At 41.5% G+C, this 24,031-nt stretch overlaps 1 protein-coding gene across 7 annotated transcripts in view; it reads left to right on the forward strand.

Moving 5' to 3' along the window:
- Positions 1–18,858, forward strand: part of RAPGEF4 (Rap guanine nucleotide exchange factor 4) — a 292,034-nt gene extending 273,176 nt beyond the window's left edge. For all 7 annotated transcript variants that reach the window (XM_030326351.1, XM_030326353.1, XM_030326355.1 and 4 more), the window contains 5 exons: positions 1,705–1,755; positions 3,756–3,843; positions 4,252–4,316; positions 14,460–14,514; positions 17,610–18,858. In XM_030326351.1, the coding sequence (XP_030182211.1) occupies positions 1,705–1,755; positions 3,756–3,843; positions 4,252–4,316; positions 14,460–14,514; positions 17,610–17,737 (387 nt within the window). In that variant the 3' untranslated portion in view covers positions 17,738–18,858. The remainder of the gene's footprint in view (positions 1–1,704; positions 1,756–3,755; positions 3,844–4,251; positions 4,317–14,459; positions 14,515–17,609) is intronic.
- The last annotated feature ends 5,173 nt before the right edge of the window (positions 18,859–24,031 follow it).

Here is a 24,031-nt window from a genome sequence, read left to right on the forward strand (position 1 = left end):
ACTTGAAAAGAGGTACTAGGATGGGGCGCCTGGGTGGCGCAGTCGGTTAAGCGTCTGACTTCAGCCAGGTCACGATCTCGCGGTCCGTGAGTTCGAGCCCCGCATCAGGCTCTGGGCTGATGGCTCAGAGCCTGGAGCCTGTTTCCGATTCTGTGTCTCCCTCTCTCTCTGCCCCTCCCCCGTTCATGCTCTGTCTCTCTCTGTCCCAAAAATAAATAAACGTTGAAAAAAAAAAATTAAAAAAAAAAATAAAATAAAACGTTGAAAAAAAAATTAAAAAAAAAAAAAGAAAAGAGGTACTAGGAAAATGAGCTTGGAGGACATGTGGGAGACTAGTAAGATTTTTGCACAGATGTTTAAATGGGAAGATGACAAACTAATTCAGCTATGAGAGAGAAGGAAGAGAGAGGAGCTCTCCTGTGATTGCAGAAGCCGAACTGGTGAATCCGTTGTTGCTGGTAGACTTCCCGTGGGAAGCACAGCTGAACTCCAGATCTCTAGGGCCGAGGACGGTGCTTCCACAGACTCGGGAGAGGATGCACGCCACGCTGCTCTTCCTTGGCGTGGCCCTGTCAGAGGAGAGAAGTTAGGGTTACTAAGATCTCAGGACCCAAGCAAAGTGAGAGCCAGTAAATTCAAAGGTGACTCGATAATGGCCTCCTTGTGTCAATCGATATATGGGTACAGCCACGGTGCTACCTCAGGTACTAAATTGGTAGAATCATCAGTTTTTGTATAACAGCAGGTCAGAGAAATCAGGGGGGAGAAATGCTTGTGTGGAAAAGCACAAGTATGTAAGAGAAGCCCTAGAAAGGGGCAGGTGATGTGAATTACAGAGGCTCTGGCCATCAGTAGCTGTGCCACGTTGGGCATGTCATTTAAACTGTCATTTAAACTGTGAGACCTCATGTGTCTGGGTGGCTCAGTCGGCTAAGCATCCAATTTTGGCTCAGGGCATGACCTCACAGTTCATGGGTTCAAGCCCTGAGTCGGGTTCTTGCTAATAGCTCAGAGCCTGGAGCCTGCTGTGGATTCTATGTCTCCCTCTCTCTCTGCCCCTCCCCTGCTCACACTCTGTCTCTCTCTCTCTCTCAAAAATAAATAAACATTAAAAAAATAGTAATAAAAAAAGCTGTGAGACTTAATTTCTTCCCTATAGTAAGCAAAGGTTTAATCTATTCAAATAAATATTTATTAAGCAGTAACTATGTACCTGACACTTGTTTAGGCACTGAAGAGATAGCAATCAACAAAACAGATAAGTTTCTGTCCTCATGGAGTTTACATTGTAAGGGAGGAGGAGGATTGAAATAGGTGGTTTCTAAAACTTTTAATCCTAATATTCTTTGGTCTAAATTCCTAACTGTGGGAATCGGAGAATTTAAGGTGTGGGAGGAGGTGATTCCAAACCACTTATGGTCTGAGAGTGCAGTCCTCCTAATGAATAATTAGAAAACATTATAAAAACAGTAAGACCAAAGCATCCATAGTTACTTTTGTTTCAACGAGGTTAAGAGTTTTAAAAGGTAAGTTCTCTATATTCCAGAATATGCTCAAATGACAAGACAGATAACAGTCTGGTCTGCTTTAGAGATGTTTGATTAAGAGCCAAAGAAATACATTTCCCCTAGAAATGGTAACACGTGATACAGATCTAGATATTGAATCCGACACATGAGTATGGTATTTTCGTTTCATTAACAGAAACTGCCAAGCAAGTTCAAGAAGTTCTATGCGGAGTTTGAAAGTTTAATGGTAAGTGACAGTGGCTCCTTTATTCTGTTCACTGTCTGCATTAATCCAGTTTCTGATTAGCTGAATTGAAGTTCTCATTTCAGAAATTTTACCTGTCCTTGTATGACTTTAAGAAGTTTATGATCCCGTTTTAGTGCTGCTAAAACAAGCATGTCTGACTAATGAATGGCACCCTCAGGAACCAACTTAAAGAGGACTTATGTCCCACATAAGGTCAATTTGTGTAACTAAGAAAAGCAGTGTAATAGGATCCTTTCCGCCTAGCATAGGTTGGCTATGGGTTGGAAGCTGCATTTTCCTTGGCTTGCCAAAATTATTGTTCCCCATTGGCTGGGAGGTGTTAACACCAGAAAAGGAGCGAGTAGGTCTTGGTAGGAGTGATGGAATGGTCTCAGAGAGGGCACATGGGGCTGGCTGTGCAAGGCAGAGAGGAGGGGAGTCAGAACTCCCAGGGAGGAGGGGGTGCTTTGGGAGAGGGGGATCCCATGGGTGGGGTTTGTTTTACACATTTTGTATTTGCTCTCAAAGGGCGTCTCTCCCCTCAGTCCCTGCAGGCAAATCTCCCTCTCAAGCAAAAAACGAAACAAAAAGCAAGTTATTTTCATGTCAGCCGGGAAATTGTCTTAAAACAAAACTCAGGGGTGCCTGAGTGGCTCAGTTGGTTGAGCATCTGATTCTTTATTTCAGCTCAGGTCATGATCCCAGGGTCATGGGATCAAGCCCAGCATCAGGCTCTGTGCTGAGCATGGAGTCTGCTTTGGGATTCTCTCTCTCTCCCTCTCTGCCCCTCCCCTGGCTCATGCTCTCTCTTTTTCTCTCTCTCTAAAATAAAAATGTTTTAAAATAGTAAATAAATAAAGCAAAAATCAATTTAAGTCTACCTTTCTTTCTTTCTTTTTTTTAATAATAACAACCAATCTTTATTGAACTCTGTGTGTTCCAGGATTGAGCAAAGTAATTTGTAACCATTAGTTTATTTAATCACCAAACAATCCTATGAGGTAGCTCTCATTATTATCAGCTCCATTTTTACACGTGAGAAATTGAAGAACAGAGATTAAGAATCTTTTTTTGTGCTATGAACCGGCAAGTGTTTTTTTTTTCCAGGTTATTAATTCTTTCTTTTTGTTTTATTTTTTACTTTTTTAAAAATTTACATCCAAGTTAATTAGCATATAGTGAAACAATGATTTCAGGAGTAGATTCCTTAATGCGCCTTACCCATTTAGTCCATCCCTCCTCCCACAGTCCCTCCAGTAACCCTCTGTTTGTTCTCCATATTTAAGAGTCTCTTCTGTTTTGTCCCCTTCCCTGTTTTTATATTATTTTTGTTTCCTTTCCCTTATGTTCACCTGTTTTGTCTCTTAAAGTCCTCATATGAGTGAAGTCATATGATTTTGTCTTTCTCTAATTTCACTTAGCATAACACCCTCCAGTTCCATCCACATAGTTGCAAATGGCAAGATTTCATTCTTTTTGATTGCCGAGTAATACTCCATTGTATATATAGACCACATCTTCTTTTTTTTTTACAAGTAGTTTTTATTTTTTTTCTGTTCATTTCATAGTTTTTTTATTATGAAATTTATTGTCAAATTGGTTTCCATACAACACCCAGTGAGACCACATCTTCTTTATCCATTCATCCGTCGATGGACATTTGGGCTCTTTCCATCCTTTGGCTATCGTTGATAATGCTGCTATAAACATGCGGGTGCATGTGTCCCTTCGAAACAGCACACCTGTATCCCTTGGATAAATGCCTAGTAGTGCAATTGCTGGGTCGTAGGGTAGTTCTATTTTTACTTTTTTGAGGAACTTCCATACTGTTTTCCAGAGTGGCTGCACCAGCTTGCGTTCCCAAGTCTACCTTTCTTTTATAGCTACACTTGGTTGAAAACTATCTGATTGTGGGATAACAAACCTAGGTGTGTTAGGAGGCAGAGGGGGTGGTATGTGTGTCATTAGTCATTAACCAGCATCTCTTTGTTTTTCTAAAGGATCCTTCTAGAAACCACAGGGCCTACAGGCTGACAGTAGCTAAGCTGGAGCCTCCTCTCATCCCCTTCATGCCTTTGCTCATTAAAGGTAATTCTGAGGGAACCCACAGGTCAAGCCAGTGATGAGTGTGTGGGGAAGAAAACGAACAAGAGCCTCAACAGACTGATCTCTTTGGGAAGAACAGTCCTGTCCCTTGCACCTTCTTCATCACCTCCTCTCCCCCTTGACTTTTCTGAAAGTGTTAGGAAGATTACGGGAGCAGCAGGGATCCATGATTTGCAAGACTTGCTAGGGAAACAGTTAGTTTGGAAATTTTACTAATCTCAGGTAAAGTGCTTTCAAAAGTTAAACACCTAACATAAAAGGAACTATTATCAGCTTTCTTCAACTGCAGTGTTATGCAAATCCTCCAGCATAATCTAATGGTGCTATTGTGGTTTCTTAGTATGACATATTTCTGTTAGTGATTAGAATGTGACTTTTATTTCTTTGCAGATATGACATTTACTCATGAGGGGAACAAGACGTTCATTGACAATCTAGTAAACTTTGAAAAAATGGTACGTACGGTATTGTAACCTTAACCACAATGTTTCTTTAAAATAAAATTTGCATTTGTACTAATAAAGGAAATAATTTCCATATATGCTGCCATGTTAAAAAGGTAGTTACGCATAAAGGAGTTTTGAAATATTCGGCTCAAATTGGCTACCTATTTTAGCCTGTCAGTTCTCTTTTGTGCAACTGAATAGCATTTGTGCTGCAGTTCACAGCAGCAGCTAGCTTTTATGCCGTGTGCTTCGTCCTTGGCTGCCTGTTGCTAAAATGCGTGAATGTTCCAGAGTGACTTCTATGTTGTTGTTTTGTTGTCAGGTTTGTAGAGCTAGACTTCCCTAGGATGCCTTTGAATTGTTTATCTGTTGAGCCTGACTTTAGCGCACGTAGGTAAAAGGCAACTCCATGGCAGATCTTTCTTGCGGAGTATTCATCTAAATGTATAAATAAATAAAGTTCACCCAAGTTCAGAGAGGGAACTTGAAAATCTTCACAACCAAAAACAATTTTTTAAAGAAATAACAGAAGTGAAACTGGCACGTATTCAGTATTCTGCAACTCCCTTCATCAAGGAAAAGCTGTTATCTGGCATTGGTTACTTTGCAGTTTATTTTCTTATCTTCCGTGAAGCAATAAAGCAGGTCATGCCAAAACCTATCTTTAGCTACAAAGTGCATGTTAATGGAATGCTCCATTGTCTTCTAAATCCTTTGGCTGCAGCCTGGATGGATGGGGTGTTACAGCCTTATCTCTGTGTGGGTAAGCATCTGCCTGGGGTTATGGTTTGCAGTGGTGAATGTGGCACTGCAGGAAAAGCTCAGGACTCGGGAGTTCAGGAGACATGAGGTTCAATTCTCAGCTTCGTCCCCCTTAGCGGCCCCATAAGCTCTCTGTGCGTCCATTTCCCCAACAGGAAGTAGCGATCATGCCTACTCTCTCCATGTCTGGAGATTGTCAATGGGTCCAGGGCATGTAAGCATTCCTGTATGCCATAGAGTGCTATAGAATTCTTCTCAGAAAACTGTTCTTCTCATCATTCCTTGATATCCAGCTGGTATGTATGACTCCAGGGCAACTGGAAACATCATGCAGTGATCCTGTAAGGATTGGACCATCTAGCTTTGGGAATGAGCAAGCCCAGCCTGGTGAAGAGGTCGAGCAATTGCTGGGCAACAGGTTTCCATGTCTTCGGCTTGTTAGGAAATAGCACATGAGTTCACACCTCCTCAAAAGGACTCCATACTAGATGGCAAATATTTCCTCAGCGGTCTTCCCCTCCAAAGGCAGAGTACAAACATCTCTAATACTGTGTCAGTTTAGTAATTCTTTGGTCAAAGGAAAAAACATTCTTTTGTCTTGCTCACTTATTAGTATGGAGAATTAAACATATTTCCCTGATTTCTCAAAACTTGTTTTCCAGAAATGAAAGATTTAGCAAATAGGTAAAGAACCTTCCAGATCACTTATGCAGAAATGCAAACTGAGGGGTAGCTGAGCCAACTATTTGACTATAAAATATACATGTGCACAGAGGCGTAGAAGTCAGAGTTTCCTAAAGAGTTGACTGAGCTTTAGAACTTTTGATCATTAAAGTTAACTGAACAGAACAAACAAGGATAGCAAAACTATCTGTCAAGGAGAATGAAAGTTGTTTCATCTGGGCTTTTAGATCTTGGTGTTGCCTCCGTAACCTTCAAAGGAAGAGTCGTGTTCATTGGATATTAAGAGAATTCCCCTTCTCCACTTCTCCAGTTCTCTACTTCATGCCCACAGCCATGGGTTCTTAAATGCCTACCTGTGAGAGGAGACCCTTCATACCCTGCTCCTCACATCCCGTTCTCAGAGAGATTCCACTTTAACTTAAAAGCAACTGAACGGCCGGGAGAGCAGTTCAGCTGTGATAACAGAAACCTAAATTGACAATGGCTTAAGCAAGCTAAGTTGTTGTTTTTTTTTTCTTCATGTGAATGTCTAAGCGAATGTGATAGCTTATGAAGCAGTCAAGGTTCCCGGCTTCTCCTCCCTTGCCATATCACCATGGTCCAAAATGGCAGACCAGCACCACCCCATTGCAGGTACAGGGAAGGGGAAAGGGAGAAGGTGAAGAGAGTGAAGGGAGTACTGAAAGAGAACTGTTTAGTTCTCTACTATAGCAACTATAAATTGTATTTCATTTAATAAATCATACCACGAGAAAGTTTAATTTTACAATTACCTTTCTGTGAGTTTAGTGTTTCTGGTAAATGAAATGGAATTTCAAAACAAGATTTGATTATGTTTTTTAAACCTGACCTTGACCAACCTGGCACTTGTTGTTAGCTTTCCCACCTTCTGTCCCCATAAACAAGCCCACCCCTGTTCCCATAGCATCACCCCTGCCACATACAACTCCCACTAGTGGCCCCCCACTGACGCTGTGTGTCTTGGGAAGGATACAACTCTCTTTTCAAGTTGATGTCCACACCACTTCCCAGTCATTCATCAGCCAGGCCAAGGTGGTGAGCAGAACTGGCAGACTTTGTGGGGCTGGTAGGCGGTGTCCCCAGAGGGAACCCCTGCCAGGGGCAGAAGTCACCAGGGAAGCCAGGAACACAGATGCCTTTTCTTGGTGGCAGCATTGCCCAGTCACAGCAAACTACTGTGCCAGCCCTAAGTATTTTTATTTTGAACCTTTTTACCCTTGAGGTATGAAATGAGGATTAGAGAATTTGTTGCATATTGGTTTTCAGGATTTATGAGTATGAACAAAAGAGAATTCACACTCTGATCCTTATGCAAAAAAAAAAAAAAAAAGGCAGACATTCTTTCATTTGGGGGGAACATAAAGGAGTATTCAAAAAAATGTTTGAATAAAGCCCTTTGTATCTTTCTATGGCATACATGAATATTTATAACATTTAGGAGGTAGACTAGCAATGGATTAGAGGATAATATGCTGGCTGGCTGCCACTATCCCAGGCTGCATAAAGCATGCTGATAGCCACGGATGCTACTGTATTAGGAGGTTGGTTCTATTTCAGACATACCCATATTTAGGTGTATTTATTTATGAACATTATTTTAAGATAGTCATTTTATTTGGAATGAGAGGCATGGGGCAAGCTTCTACACTTCTGGAAACATTAACAGAAGCTAACTCATTGAGGAAAGAGAAATGCTTTGAATCCTTTTATTTCTGTATCAGTAATTACAGCATTACATAACTAGCAATGATATGTTTTCTATCACCAATAATATTATTACAAGATCCATGGAGAAAGCATCGGATTTATATCAAGCTATGGAGAAAAGAACCTCCAAGTAAAAATCAAAATGTTCAAATACATGCAGTTCTCAGAACTTTCCAACACAATAAAAACCTACAAGAGGACCTTGCAAGTTTATCTCTTTATATAGAACTCACAAACTGGGCTAAAAGCAGATTTTCCAAAAAATATGTTTCAAAGCAATGCAGTATGTGTTGACTGTTCCGGCAAAGGGTTTTGCTAGGAAATGCAAAGAAATCCCATCATCTTTGACCATTAGGAAATTATGTATAGTGAAGAAGGTAAAACATAAACATGTGAAATATTAAAAGCAAAAAAAGATATAGAAACTAGTTTACAATAGTAATAAAAGAGATGTCCAAAGGCACAAAGAGAGGGAACTTGAGCTATATCAAGAGGAAAACAAAACCATGTTAAATACAACAACATAATGTAATCAAATCCAGACTTGTTACCCTGAGCACCATCTAGCCTCACCTCACACTTCATCTTCTCTGTATTCAATCCAAGTTGGCAAAACCAACCTTTTTTCTTTTTTTTTTTTTTTTTTTCCTGCCTCGGGGCCTTTGCATTGAGTTGCTACCTTTGCCTGAAACTGTCTCTCTGCTAGTCTTCACCTATCTGGGCTTTCTCATCATTTGGGTCTCAGCTCATGTGTCCCCTCCTCCAAGTGCTCTTTCCTGACCACCCTCAAACATTCTTCTTTACTTGTCTGTCTTCCCCACTAGAATATAAGTGTCCTAGACCAGGTATTTAATCAGTTTTGTTCACTGATACTTCTCTAGCACCCAATAAAAGAATAACCCAGTTATATTCCAGTTTGGGATTTAATCCAAAAGTGTTTTCTATTTTATTAGAACATTTGATTAAGTGGAATTTCCCAAGCACGTTGCATTACTGATAGTTTATGCAAGATGATTCCCTCAGCCTTCTTTCTGTTCCTAACTGGACATCATCCTACCTCCTCTCCTACCTGTGGTGCTGTGTCTGCCTCTCATTGTCCTTTCCTGAATGCAGAGAAGCACAATAGTCTGCATTTGCCTGGACAGGCACCTGAGCTACCATGTCCCATGGCCATGATATGTACAATGTACCGTGAGCATCTTGCACGTTACATGTGCATATCTATACGTCACACACCTCTTGGATATTAAAGATCCATAGCCAGGGGACGGGGCTCAGGGTTCTTCCTCAAAAATGCATATAGTGGAGCCTGGCTGAGCTCCCGGGCCTTTTTGTCTTTTATCTCTGTTCCTTACCATGCAGTTAATTCTACTTGGTTGCTATCATGGGCACCATCCTTGTAGGTGAGAGACTATATATTTCTAGATCTTGTGGGGAAAAAAGTCCTGTCCTAAATATATGAGGATCTGATAAAATAATCAGGTGATATAGATGTGGTTTTACACATGCTCAGGAAGGAATTATTGACGGAGATTTTTTTTATTTGATAGGCATTCAGATGGACACAGAGTCAAATCAATAGGGGCAGAAATAAGAAAAGGTAACGTGGGAAACATTAAGAACAAGGTTGGCAAAGATCTCAAGTGGCGAGAGAAGGAAAGGCCAAACTGTTCAGGGTAGGCATTTAAAAGAGGGCTGAAGTCCAGGAGCGGCTCCTCAAAGGACTCCGAGCTGAGAGGCCACATAGCCTGTGAAGAGGGAGGCTGTCCTGGCAGCTGTCTGTCTGTGGGAGGGAGGTCAAGAGAGTGTAACAGTGCAAGGTGGCATTGCCTGGAGGGCCTGCTGGTCTGAACTTGAAAAATAGACAGAAAAGCCTGTTCCTCTTCAAGGATGGGAGAGCTAAGGGAAAGCTGGGCCCGGGGGAACCAAAGTCAGTATAGAGGTGGCCAGAAAAGCTGGAGACAGCCTGCTAGGTTATCAACTTGTCTGGATAGGCACAAAGGCAGAAGTTGGCCAGCCCCCTCCTGAGGGCACGGAACCACAGAAAGGTAAACAGGGAGGTCCAGGCCAAGGGCCCAGTCTGAGAAGTGCCTCCGACCCTTCACAGGATTCAAGGGGAATTACCTGCATCAGAGCTGGAGGGAAATGTGTTTGGAACTGCAGCCTCAGGGCCACTTGCCTGTGCCGGGTTGGAGTGCAGACAGCCACTCGCCCCTTCCTATGGACAGCACCTTTGTACTGGGCATCTTGTAAGGCAGGCCCTGGGAGAGACTTCTGCTTCTGAATCGCTCTGTTTTCAGCTAAAGAAATAAGAACTGGGGGGTAGTTACAGAGTCCTTGGCTTGCTACCTCCTTTTTTCTTCCTGAGCTTCCCTCCATGAGTTCATGTCCTGAGGGAAATTCATCAGCCTTCCTATGGGCCCATCTCCTAGCCTCCCGGGTGAGGAACCGCACGAACATATTAATTTGTGCAAATAAACGCTGAAGACCTGGACCTAGAATTAGTCTCTGGAAAAAGTGGGTGGCTGTGTGCGATCTGAAACGTGGAACCCCAAGCTTCTAACTTCTAACTGTGGACTGCTTTCTTGGCGAGGGCCCTTGCAACTCTGAGGTGGAGATTCCCAGTGGGGGTGGTGGGGACACATCAAAATGAGTTCAGGTGTGGAGTGGGGGGGTCACGCTGTCCACCTATACTGATGGTGAGAACGCCTTCGAAAGGAGCATATTCTCCTCACTTCACCCCCCACGTACAAACTGCTATTTTAATAAGCCAGTTTCGAAAGGGAGTGTGTCATAAACCTCAGGGTTGCTGAGATGGGGGGAAAAGATGGGAGGCTCTGCCTTGGAGTAAGCAAGTATTTCCCCACCGCCTGGCATTACAGGAAAGCTGCCTGGCCTGCTCCAGGCGGGCCAGCCTGCTCCGGCAGGATCAGCGAGCCTAGGGTATAATCTTTGGCTTCATCCCTGCTGTGGTAGTTGGATAACAAAGCCTGTGTTTCTCTTTAACCTTAGTTTCTGCCAACCTTAACTGAGAACACCAGTGAATGAATGGCTGTTTGCCGTCAAAAACAACATGTAAGGCTTAAGTCTGCAGAAGGATAGAAAGACTCTAAGCAGATAAATGCAAAATCCTCCACTTTGGGCCAAGAAATCAACTGCACATCTACAGAGAATGAAGCTGTGTCCAAACAGCAGCTCAATGAAATGGGTTCAGAGGTTTTATCCGCTAGTAGTTCAACAGATGTCAGTAAGGTGACTTTTCTTTAAATTGTGGACTCAGATCTGCAGCATCATCTAGATCAAGGAAGGAAAATAATTCTTCTGCACTCTGTGATTTGCTTAATCCAGGGCACCGTGCTAGAGACTGCCTTAAAGAGACCCAAACAGGTCTTATGGAAAATTGTTAAAGTGATTGGCAATACTTCACAATTTTTATTTTATTTTGAAGTTTATTTATTTATTTTGGGGGAGAGAGAGAGAGCAGGGGAGGGGCAGAGACAGACACACACAGAGAGAGAGAGAGAGAGAGAGAGAGAGAGAGAGGCAGAGAATCCCAAGCAGACTCCACACTGTCAGCATGGAGCCCGAGGCGGGGCTCAAATTCACAAACCGTGAGAGATCATGACCTGAGCCGAAATCAAGAGTCAGGTGCTGGGGCGCCTTGGTGGCTCAGTTGGTTAAGCGGCCGACTTCAGCTCAGGTCATGATCTCACAGTCCGTGGGTTCGAGCCCCGCGTCGGGCTCTGTGCTGACAGCTCAGAGCCTGGAGCCTGTTTCAGATTCTGTGTCTCCCTCTCTCTGACCCTCCCCCGTTCATGCTCTGTCTCTCTCTGTCTCAAAAATAAATAAACGTTAAAAAAAAAATTAAAAAATAAAAGAGTCAGGTGCTTAACTGACTGAGCCACCCAGGTGCCCCAGAATTGGCAATATATAGATTGAACCAGAAAAGACTTGGGAGGTGGGGAGGCATCCACAATGGTTGTCTTCTCGTGTTTGAAGAACTGTCCTGATAAGAAGGAACTAAATGTATATGCTGTGGCTCCAGAGCTCACAACGAGGATCGGTGGGTGAAAAGCAGAGGGAAAATGACTTTGACTGAGAATGATAAAGAAATGTCTAATAGTTAGAAATGTCTAAAAATGGGGCGCCTGGGTGGCACAGTCGGTTAAGCGTCCGACTTCAGCCAGGTCACGATCTCGCGGTCCGTGAGTTCGAGCCCCGCATCGGGCTCTGGGCTGATGGCTCGGAGCCTGGAGCCTGTTTCCGGTTCTGTGTCTCCCTCTCTCTCTGCCCCTCCCCCGTTCATGCTCTGTCTCTCTCTGTCCCAAAAATAAAAAATAAAAAACGTTGAAAAAAAAATTAAAAAAAAAAAAAAAAGAAATGTCTAAAAATGGAAGGGGCTGGCCTTGGCGAGAACGAGTAGCTCCCGCTGGATGCATCCGAACGGTGGGAAGCTGCTGTTGACAGGCAGGCTATAAAAGGCATTATGCACCTTGCAGACACTTGAAGAAGGGGACTTCTGAAGCCTCTTTTGGCAACCCAGGAGGGAGCCTGGTAGTTGGGTGCAGCTGTTAACAGCATAGTGCAGGTGTCCATGGGTGCAAAAGAGGGTGGAGTCAAAATATCAAGTTAACCCTTCTTTGGCCTTGTGAAAGCATTCCGTAACTATGCATCGCCTGGCAGTGCTGGTGGGGTTCACAGGCGGTTACCGAGGGTTTACATATTGCAGCATTTCCCTGCGGACCTCACGGAGGAAAACAATGGGCCTTGTTGCAAAGCCAGGTTTGGATTTCAAAGTTAAACTGAAGTTACCTCTGAGTACAATTAAAAAGGATACGTCAAAATTAAAACCATTGTTAGAATTAATCAAAGATTTAGAAAGGTAGAATGAACTCCAGAGCTGGAAATTACTGATTTAAACAATTGTTCTCACATTTTAAACCACATAATGAGCTAAAAATTATGAAGCCTCAGAGTATAGCTGTAAAGAGTAGTCTAAAACCGAAGTCAGAATGAAATGTTTTAGCTTTCAAAACTAAAAAGCAGAACAATTGCTCCCTACAAAATGGTATAGGAAGAGGTTTCTGACCCCTGCTAATTGTTTTATTATTCTTCAGAGGGGCACTCTGGCAGCATTTCCCTGGGTTTTCAGTAATTACACTCCATTCAGTATCTGAAGAATTACAATAATTCCACACAGAATATACTCGTGCCCTTCCGATGCAAAGCCTTTACAGAAGTGAAAAAACAACTTACAGTAAATTAGCAGGAAAATTATCATAGTTACTGTTTATTTCAGGGCTCCATATATCAGAGGCTAATTCTACATTGTATGTTACGTTTTCTTGGAGGTATTTGTAGTATATTTCACATGCTGACCAACAGACATGCTGGTTTTTAGGATCTTTTATGAAAATGACGTTCAAACTTTTCCGATTGCCTCTCTGTGTATGAGAAATTACCCAGTGCAGATGCATATCACTTAATACTTGACAGAGTCCGCAAAGCCTCAGTATTCAGCAGGCTGCGATCAGTGTTCACATACACTTGTAAAGCTTTGACTCTTCTGTGAGTTTTTTTTTTCCCTGCCAAATAAGTTGGGGTTTTGTTTGCTTGTCTGTTTTAACACTACAGAAGGTTTCTCAGTCATTTTGTATACTTTGGCAAGCCAAGGGTCCATGAGAGAAGAAAGCAAGGACTAGAATTACATGGCCACTCAGAGATAAGAAAATCTCTTTCCCTGGCTGGAGCCTGATCAATTTTCTGCTCGTGTTAGAATTAATCCACCATCTCCGAGGGACCCCCTTTAGAGTCTGAGCAGCAAAGGTGTCCTGAGACAATATACAGAGTCTGGGGGTCCCAGCTGCTGTTCAAATACCATCAGCAAGAAATGTGCATACATTCTGGCTGAGAAATGGTCTCATGGATGTTTTTCCCCATGTTTCTGCCCTTCATATTTTTCCTCCTTTCTTCTTTTGTCTTAAACTGAGTGCAGTATAAAAAATTCACTTGTAAGTCTTTATGGCAACCAAAACATTACAAAGAAATTGAGAGGATCACTTAATGACAAAATTAACAAAGGTTAAATAAGTTACCATCCATCCATAAAGTTGAATACCTACTCGTTTTTTAAAAATGCTTTAAAATGCAAGTGACATGGAAAACAGTCACAATGCCACATGAAAAAAATGTATATCACAACAGAAATACATATGTAAAATATGACTTCAATTGTTTGAAAAATTTTTACTTATTTTTAAAGCATTAGAAGGAATTGTACTAAAATATTAATGAAGTGACTCTGTGAGGTGTATTCTAAGTGACTTCTACTTTGCTCTTAACTTTTATTCATTTTCTCAAATGTGCACGCATTAGTGTTATGATCAGAAAGGAAGAAGAAGGAAGGAGAGAGGAAATCAGATAATTGAGATTAACATTAAAACACACACTTTGGCTGGAAGATTAGAAAGGTCAGTAATGCACAGAGTTGAGAAAAATGTATAGGTAGAATATTTTGATTATATTCAGTCTAATCTAATGCCTCATTACTGAGTCCTGTTTCTTATGAGGCACTTGATAAGCTAACCCTTCTCCAAATCTCAGATAGTCACAAATTCGCTTACAAGGTCACAGTGACCTCTGGGAAGGGATGGTGAAAACGAGTCCTGAGGAGTAAGACACAGTCTGAGAAACAACAGACTGATTTTTATGTCAGAGGCACAAACAACTCAACTAGAATTATGCCATTAGTACTCCTCATCTGAGAAGTGCCTTGTATGTGTGACTATAGATGCCTCTTTCAAGTAATGAAACCTGTTCTACATCAACCAGCTGCCTCCAGATAGTCAATGTCTCAGAACAGAATGTTTTTCACGGGCTCAGGTGTTACTGAAATAAATCATGGTTTGGTTTCCTTTATGGGCTATACACTAAGCTTACTTGCATTTCATTCTTCCTTTTTTTCTCTATTCTTTTTAGCGCATGATTGCGAATACTGCCAGAACAGTGAGATACTGCAGGAGCCAGCCCTTCAGTAAGTTAAATGCTACGGTGTGCTGCAATCTAGATCTGGGTGATTAAGTCCTTTTTAATGAGGCTACTGAGACATTCTAGAAGTCTGGGTAGTATTTGATTGTGTCAGGGGCACTTTGGACCATGAATTCTCATGGGATAGAGGCCTTGAGTTGAAGGATTTTCTAGCTGTAGAACTAGAAACTAACCCTAGAAATACTATTTTATGAATGAACTTAAAGAGAATAAATTTGCTCGTTCTAGTGTGACTAGAGACGACTAAGGCATGATCACCAACGAATCCTGCCTCAAAGCAACTCTTTATGACTCACTGCTTGATGTGGAGAAACTCACATCAATTCCTGATGACTCAGTTCTGTCGTTTATAAACTGGGAAAGATAATATTTATTGTCTCTTGGGGTGTTGCAAGAATGCATTAATGGGTATAACACATTTGTAAAAGGTCCCATAGCAGGAATTCATATTCTATTTGTAGTATTCTCAGGTGAATTTAAGATGTTCTTCCTAAATCTGAACATATAGCAAAATAACTGCTGCCGTACAATGCTTTAATATAAAACTATTACCAATAATAAATAGCAACCTTAAACCGATGGGGATTAGGTTGCATCACAGAACCAGATCAGCTCGCCAGACCAGTGCTGCTGTCTCCTGGGCTGGGACTTTGGGTGGGGGTGGAGCTTTGGCTCCCTCGAGCTGGGCTGGGAGTCAGAAGGTGGCCCCTATAAAAGTTCTTTGCTAAATTCATTGTATGAGTCACTTGAAGTCATTTGGCTCATTAAGCCAACATGATCATTTGAGATGGACGTGACTTTGAGGCTCAGTACAGTCCCTTCCAATAAACCTTGTGCTAAAAGAGGCTAAAAGTTTCTCAATTTACTAACCAGAGCTGTCTTTACCCTCCCTAGCCCAGGACTGGCTCAAAATGAGGGTTTGCTAACGCAGGATGCCAGAACTGAAAACTGCTCACTTTTTAATGTACAGAGGAGGAAAAAAATCTATGAAAAGTAATCTTTCCTTAGGGAGCAAGTAGCCCTTTAAAAATTTTACTCAAATGACCGTGCCTCCTCTTCCTTCCAAAATGGGAATAGTCTTGCATGTCGTCAACCGTTCCTGCGTCGATTCTGCAAGGATTAAAATGTCTCACATCTCTTCATCTAGTAATTTACTGTATGTATAAAGACATGGTCTTAAAGCAGCCATACAAGTGAAATATGAGAATATATAAGTGATGTCAGTCTACAACAAGGCCCATGAACCCATGGCCCTTTGGGGCTCTAGGAAATTCCTGAAATGAAACACACAATTTCTGTGCCTGAGAGGGTTTGTAGCCTTGGGAAGGTTCTCAGTGAGATCGAAGAACTGTGATAGAATATAAAGTGGGGGTGGGCTGGGGGGATTTTATATATATGTGTGTGTGTGTATATATATATATATATATATATACACACACACAATATCCACTGCATATGTTGGAGTTATCAGTAACTGCTGGTAAACAACAGCTGCTCAGCTCTGAAGTCAACAGTCTATAGATAAAGCTATAGGAATAGATTTGTAAACATTGTGGGAATATGTACAATGTAATTACAGTATATTGTACATATAGAGTACACTGCCAGGGAAAAAGCGAGGAATTAAACACTGTGGTATTATTTATATGTGATAATTATACTGATGAGTTTCTTCCTAAAGCAAGTAGGGGCCTTTGTATTTTCTCTCTGCTATTCTGTGTTCAGACCTGCAACACTACCCTCCACCCCATATGCAGATGGCATTCTAACTGTCTTTGGGAGTGATGTCAGTGCCCTGCTTAGAAAAGAGCCCCCTACTGGTGATCCATGGGGCAGAAGTAGCCCATGGACCGCAGCAGAAGTGTTGAGTCTACACAGAACATGTTTCCCCTTTTATTTGGAAATAATGTTGCCATTAAAAAATTCCAGGAAAGAAATCCAGACTTCTCATTTCTCTAGAAAAATAGGAAGATCTGGCAACTCAGAATGCAGATTCCCAGACAGCAGCATCATGCGGGAGCTGAATAGTCACTTTCAAAGGGACCTGGGTTTCCAGTTCACCACTGTCAGATTTGGCCTTCCTCACCCATATATATTCTCTGCAGAGGGCTCTGGACACTTATTTGGTTCTTCTTTCAGCCTGGTTTTGGAGAAATCTGTGAACTTCAGATGGCTCCACTGCTTACATGCTTGCGGAAGTAGGTGAGAATAGAATAGTAATTGGGATTTCTGAACAAGTAGCATCAGGAAATCGAAGGTCTAGCAGAAGTTATGACTTCAGCGCATGAGCTGAGCTTTTCCTTACACGTGAACAGTCTCGAAGAGCACACATCTATGCAGTGATACTGTATACTCTGTGAACAGTCTCGAAGAGCACACATCTATGCAGTGATACTGTATACTCTTTGCAAGTAACAAGGAGAGTCAGATTTATTAATCTCACTGGCTTGCTTCAGTTCAGCCCAGGTGTTAAGCACTTTTGTTAGGAGCTACTGAAAACTTTGTCTTGGGGCGCCTGGGTGGCTCAGTCAGTTAAGCGTCCTACTCTTGGATTCCACTCGGGTCATGATCTCATGGTTTGTGAGTTCGAGCCCCACATCAGGCTCTGTCCTATCAACTTGAGATTCTCTTTCTTCCTCACTCCTCCCTTCCCACTCTCTCTCTCTGTCGAAAATAAATAAATAATACTTTTAAAAAAAGAAAAAAAGTACGTCTTTTGCCATTAGTCCTTGTCTGTATCAAAGGGAGAAGAGAGCTGAGTGTGAGACACAGGTGGGATGGAAAGAGGAAGCAATTTTTAATGTATAACCAGGGGCTATCAGGTGATGCTTTCACTTTAATTTGGTGCCATTTTTTTACAACAAAGGAAAATGATCAAAATAGGTGATTCCAGAGAAGAAAAGGGTAGGAGAGAGGAGATGGAATATCCCAGTGGAAACATTTCAATGAATATGGTATGTTGAAAGGTTTCAATGGAAACTTGGAATCCATGGTAAATGTAACAAATAATTGGAGAAAATAAAGCTGTATCTTATATGCATATATTACACAATGCCAATTTGCTCTCTTCTCTTTCAACAGATCCTGATGCAGCTCAAGCTAATAAGAACCATCAGGATGTCCGGAGTTATGTCCGGCAATTAAATGTGATTGACAACCAGAGAACTTTATCACAGATGTCACACAGATTAGAGCCTCGTCGACCGTAGACATTTAAAGTGCCCAGAGCAGTGGTTTGCCTCCAGTCCACAGTCTTTCAAAAATGCCATTTATGCTACTACTGACTGTATTGTCACTAGAAAATTCTACAAAACAAGCAGAAACGCACCCTGAGACATGTCAGGGCTGCAGCGTACCAGCGTCATAGTAAGAGAAGAAATTCTTTGACTTGCATAAAGCTTTCACACTCTAGCATAGGAATCTCCAATTTGTAGTCACACTATTTTATTTCCAATTGTGCCATCCTCTTTGCTGAAACATAAATTAAGTCCCGATGATAATGGTAGAAACACCATTGTCAAGAGACATATCAAGCCCCTGACAGTTTTTCGCAGAGAGTTGGCCGAGTGAGATGTGCTACAAATGCTGTGGTGGTATAGTTTCACAATTTTATCTCAACCTTGATTTTGGAGCATGGGGGTCTTGGAAGGTGTTGAGGAATCACATAAATCCAAACCATAACTTGTATTCTAGCATCTTCATAGTCTTACCTCTGAAGGAATTGAACCCAACCACATTACTATAAAACATTATGGCTATTGATGTAATTTAGGGAGGACTGGTCCATAATTTCTGGATGATATATAGAATAATATTTATGTTTACAATGTAACTTTTTTAAACTCACAAATCAGGATTACATACATAAGAATTCCACTAAGAAACTCCAAGGTTCTAAAAATTGCCAGCGTTAAGATAAGAAAAGAACATTTCAAAAGAGCACAATATGCACAAAACATTTTTCAAAATTAAAATATTTTCCTGGGCATTAAAAATCTTTACTATTGGCTAATTATTGTTACTGACTAAAAAAACACATATTTTCTGGACTTAAATGTTATTACAGATATCTTAATTTTCAGCAATTGTTTTGCACTTTCAAATAGATTGTAAATAGTTCATTCAATCAATGGTATAGAGTTATTTATTTGCTATATAATAGATATTGTGCCAAATGATTACTTTTTATTTATTTTATTTAGTATGTAATTTTGGAGTACATTTTTTCCTCTTTTCACAAATAGGCTACATTTAATGTGTAGGAATTGTATGTATGTATATCTTCTGTAAATAACAGTATCTTCATTAAATATAATTGTTGACAAGAAAAGGTTGTGCTGTTCTCAGTTCCTATAATATGGGAGGGGTAACCATTCGGTATGGTGGGGACTCAGATTTTTTTTAATTGAAATAAAATTCACATGCTATAAAAATCACCCTCTTAAAAGTGTAAAATTCAGTGGCTTTTAGTATATTCATAAGGTAGTTCAACCATCGTCACTAATTCCAGAACATTCCCCTCATTCCTAAGAGAGACCAGGAATGTTCATTAGCAGACACACCTCATCCCCTCTCTCCCAGTCTCTGGAAACCACTATCTGCTTTCTGTCTCTGGATTTACCTATTGTGCACATTTTGTGTAACTGGAATTGTATGATATGTAGCCTTCTATATCTGATTTCTTTCACCTGGCATACCATTTTCAAGGTTCATCCATGCCATAGCATGTATCCGCACTTCATTTCTTTCTATGGCTGAATACTATTCACTTATATGAATATACCACTTGTCAGTTGATGGACACTTGAGTCATTCCGCTTTTTGGCTATTAGCCCCTATGAAAAGGCTCTGGATTTTAGAGCTGCCTGATATGGGGCCTCATACCGTTTCTTAGTGATTCAAGCACTTAGTAAATATTTGATGAAGAGATTTCTAAAATTCTTTAAAGCTCAAATATGTCTCCATTTTTCATGTTAGCATTTTCCAGCATGTGTTTCAGGCTAGACTGGTCTCACAAGTTCACAAACTGTTCCTCCAAAAACAGACCCACGACTGCAAAGCAAAAGCACAAAACCAAGATGGTATCTTCAAATAAATTTAGGAACCACTGCATAATTACCCCATTCTTAGAAATGATTCCCAATGTTCATTAACATATTAAAGAGTCTGAGAAGTCCTGCTGTAATCTCTCCTAACATCTCACAGTGGACGTTCACTTTGAGAAATGCTAAAGCAGGCAAATGCCTTTCTGTGTTCATTTATATCATAGTTCAAGGTCCCCAGGGGAGTTGTTTTATGCAGTGTTCTCCCTCCTGCCTAGTGGAGCATAGTGTCTGGAATTTACTAGAGAATGTTTTTAAAAACCCACTGAATAAATTTTCTTGATGTCTTTGTTGCTCAGCATTTCACTATCTCGTAGACCTCAATATTGGCTACAAATTTTCACCATTATATAGTTTTCCCTTTCTAGATAATTTTGAAAGCTGAGAGATGAAGCTGATAGCCGGTCCCTTGGGCATTTTTGCTCATTTACTCTTCTTTATTCCTACCTCACTTAGAAGCTGGTATCCTGGGGCGCCTGGGCGGCTTAGTCAGTTAAACATTGGACTCTTGATTTCAACTCAAGTCATGATCTCACAGTTCGTGAGTTCGAGCCCCGTGTTGGGCTCTGTGCTGACAGCGTGGAGCCTGCTTAGGATTCTGTCTCCTCTCTCTGCCCCTCCCCTGCTTGCTCTCTGTAACTTTCTCAAAATAAATAAAAATAAATTTAAAAAAAAAGCTGGAATCCTATGTCTGACAGCCTTCTTCCCTCAATTTCATGATGACTGACACCTTTTGACATTTTAATTTAGTTTCAACATGATTCAAAATTGATACATATCCCCCAATGTATATTCCTCTTAGTCTTCCAAATGAGAATAACTACTGCTGTACTTAATAAAGATAAGAGATTTTTAATTATGCCTGGGTTCTTTGAAAATGCATTAAATGCCGTTATTCCAAGTAGCAATGGCAAAGTGAAAGAATTAACGCTCTAAAAATGGACAGTAGCCAGGCAACCTTTCCTGAAGCAGGAGATGCAGTTAATATTTCAAAACTTGCAAACAAGCCAAAAGAAAATGAGAGGCCTACAGGGTCACAAGAAGGATAATGAGATTTGCTGTAGGACATGAGAAAGAAAAAAGAATGTTTTTACCAAAAACACCTGTAGAAAATTATACATTTGAGTGTTTAACATACCTGCTTAACAAGGTCACTAGACTGTACAGGAGCTAAGCTTTTCCAGCAACTTCTGAATACTTTGCAGGTTAAATAGATTTCTCCTGAGTTCAGTGCCTTTTCTTCTTAAAATTTTTTTCATTTATTTATTTTTGGGAGACAGAGAGAGACAGAGCTTGAGCAGGGGAGGGGCAGAGAGAGAAAGAAACAGAATCAGAAGCAGGCTCCAGGCTCTGAGCTATCAGCACAGAGCCCGATGCGGGGCAGGAACCCACAAACTGTGAAATCATGACCTGAGCCAAAGTCGGGTGCTTAACCAGCTGAGCCACCCAGGCGCCCCCATTTCTTCTCATATATGAATGCAGATCAATGACCACCAGTGTGAGAAAATCAAATGTATTCTGGTTTCAAAATGTGCTTATAATTTTTTTAAAAAAATCAGCATAGATATGCAATGTGGTAAAAATGAACCCCTACCTACCGTCAATAGGTTTCCTTTTACTGTCAATCTAAAATGTATTACATTTCTTGCTTTGGAATGATCTTAATTTTCTCTATTTGTTTTAGGTTAGGGAGGAAGAATTTCCTCTGCCCTTCAAGATTCTTCTAGCTGGACTAAGAATCAAATTGACACGAGACAGATTAACGGGAGAAAATTAAATTTAATAGCATACTCATGGGAAATCCCCACACAGACATGGAAATTTTAAAGATGGGCAAAATGAGGTATATATATCATCTTGAACTAAGGAGAAGGGAATAGGGGGCCAAGTCTTCAAAGGGAAGAAATGCAATCTTCAGAAAGAATGAAAAGAAGTCAATGTTTGGTAAACAAATGTTTGCTGGGCCACTCAGAAACAATGGGACAAAGAGAGGACTTTGATCAAACAGGTCTTGCTAGGTTCCTCCTTCTCTACAGTACCTAGTTCATATTATACTGTAGTTACGTAGGGTGATAGCTCTCTTCCTGGAGCAGGTCCTCTATCTAAATTCTTTTATGCAATTGAGAGAGGAAGTAAAGAGCTTTTCCTGAATCTGCTGGGGTTTGATTGCTTTTTAACTCAAATAATCTTCATGCCAAAGTGGCCCATCTTGGGCAGCCTACCCTTGAGCCCTACACCTGCATCCGGAACAGCTGGTGTTGGATGGGCAAGTCACTTCTAAACTGACTTATAAACATTTAACTTAATTTGAAGAGACCTTAACTTAATTAGTCTCCATTAGTTATCTTTCTATTCATTCACTCGTTAGCAAATAATGGTCAAGGGGCTTACTGCGTGCCAGGCCCTCTATGAGCTCAGGATTCAATGGTGAGAAAAACTAGAGGGTTCCTGTTCTCCTGGAGCTTATCACCTAGCAGGGAAGACAGAGGATTAATCAAATAATCGAACAAATAATATGAGCACGCTTCCAGGGAAGGATATGGTGTTGCAAGGACCTGTCATAGGGGATCTAACCTGACCTGAGGTGAGGAAATGTTTCCTGTGGAAGAGACAGTAGGCGCATACTCTGAAGAATGGAGATGCTAACTAAGCAGAGAGAGAAGAACATGTTCAAGCAGGAATAATCTCGGCAGTGTGAAGGGCGGGAAGGTCACGGTGGCAGAGCTGAGGGAGCGCTGGTGAGCATTCCCAGATGTGGCTCAGAGCTGCAAAGCCTCCAGGCCTTTTCAAGGAGCCTCGTCTTTTACCAAGAGCAGTGAGAAGCCATTGAAGTAATTGAGGCAGGGGTTGGCATTCCTAATGGTAGCCCTTGGAGGGCAGGGTCATGGCTTCATGGCACCACATTGCAGAGACAACGTGGTGTCATCCTTGATTCCTTAATGACTATTTTATGCAGGCTGAAAGGTAAGGCAGGAGGAACCGTGGATAATGGCAAATATCAAAAGCAGTCACGGACCTGGACACTCACACAGAGTCACGCCATCCTTCCTCCTGACTTAGTGCGCACTGAACCGCTTTTTAATTCTTTTGCTGCAAAATAGACACACTATAAAATTTACCATGTTAACCCTTTACAAGTGTACAATTCAATGGTATAAGGTCATTCACATTGTTGTGCCACTGTCACCAGTATCCTTCTCCAAACCTTTTTCATCAACAGAAACTGAAACTACCCATTGCACGGTCATTTCATACTCTCCTCCCCCAGCCCCCAGTAAGCACAAGCCCACATTCTGTCTCCATGGATTTAGAGGTTGCCTCGCATAAAGGGAATCACACAATGTCCTTTTGTCTCTGGCTTGTTTCACTTAGCATTATGTTCTCAGGGTTTATCCATGTTGTAGCATGTGTCAGAACCTTCTTCCTTCTTAAGGCTGAAAAAGATTGCATTTCATGCGTATACCACATTTTGCTTATCTATTCATCCGTCATTTGGTTTGGATGAATCTTTTTTGGCATTCTGAATAATGCTGCTGTGACCATGGGTATACAAATATCTGTTCGAATCCCAGCTCTCAACTCTTTGGATATGTACCTAGAAATGGAATTGATGAACTGTACGGGAATTCGTGTCTAATTTTTTGAGGAACTGTCATGCTGTGTTCCACAATCGCTGCACCATTTTATAGGCTACATCTGATATAGCCCATGCCTACCTATGTCACTTCCTTGGAGACCAAGGCTGCCGATGTATGGCATGAATTCTGGGAAGAGCAGTGGCCAGGGCACCCAGGACTCAGTACGTGGATATCCAAGCATTGATCAGGAAGCTTCCATTTGTCACGATGCCCTCCTTTAAGCCCCCTCCTTTAAGCCCCATCATAGCCCATGAGGCAGTGACAGACCCAGAACTGTGGACTGTCCCTGCTTCTTTCTTGGTAATCATGGCAGATTACCATTGCCTATTGCTCGACGCTGAAGGACTGAGGAAATGTTATTAACCCCAAGAGAATAAGGGCATGGGAATGGGAAAAGTGTCTGCCTTGCTTCAGCTCCTTTGCACGTGCTTATCCAGCAGCTAGGGAAGGTCAAGGAGGATGCTACAGGAAGCCAGCATTTTTGTTCTTAGGGCAATTTAAATCTGGAAAGACTGGGACCAAAGGCCTGCTATAAAGGGAAGTGAGCACAAGGCACTGTGACCTCAGGGGCACTGGTGTGGGAGGCCCTCCAGACCTGGGGAAGAGAGAGAGGCTGGGGCCAGGGCATGGGAGAGCTGTTTGATTCTGCAATAGTCCCCTCTCTTCAACCAGCAGGGAGGGTTCAGATTCTTCCCTGGCAGGGTCAATCAGAAAGAGTGGAAATTCTACAGTAGGAGGACCAACACAAGAGAATAATTGGAAC

This window comes from Lynx canadensis, chromosome C1 (genome assembly GCF_007474595.2).
Source record: "Lynx canadensis isolate LIC74 chromosome C1, mLynCan4.pri.v2, whole genome shotgun sequence".
NCBI classification, from domain to species: Eukaryota; Metazoa; Chordata; class Mammalia; order Carnivora; family Felidae; genus Lynx; species Lynx canadensis.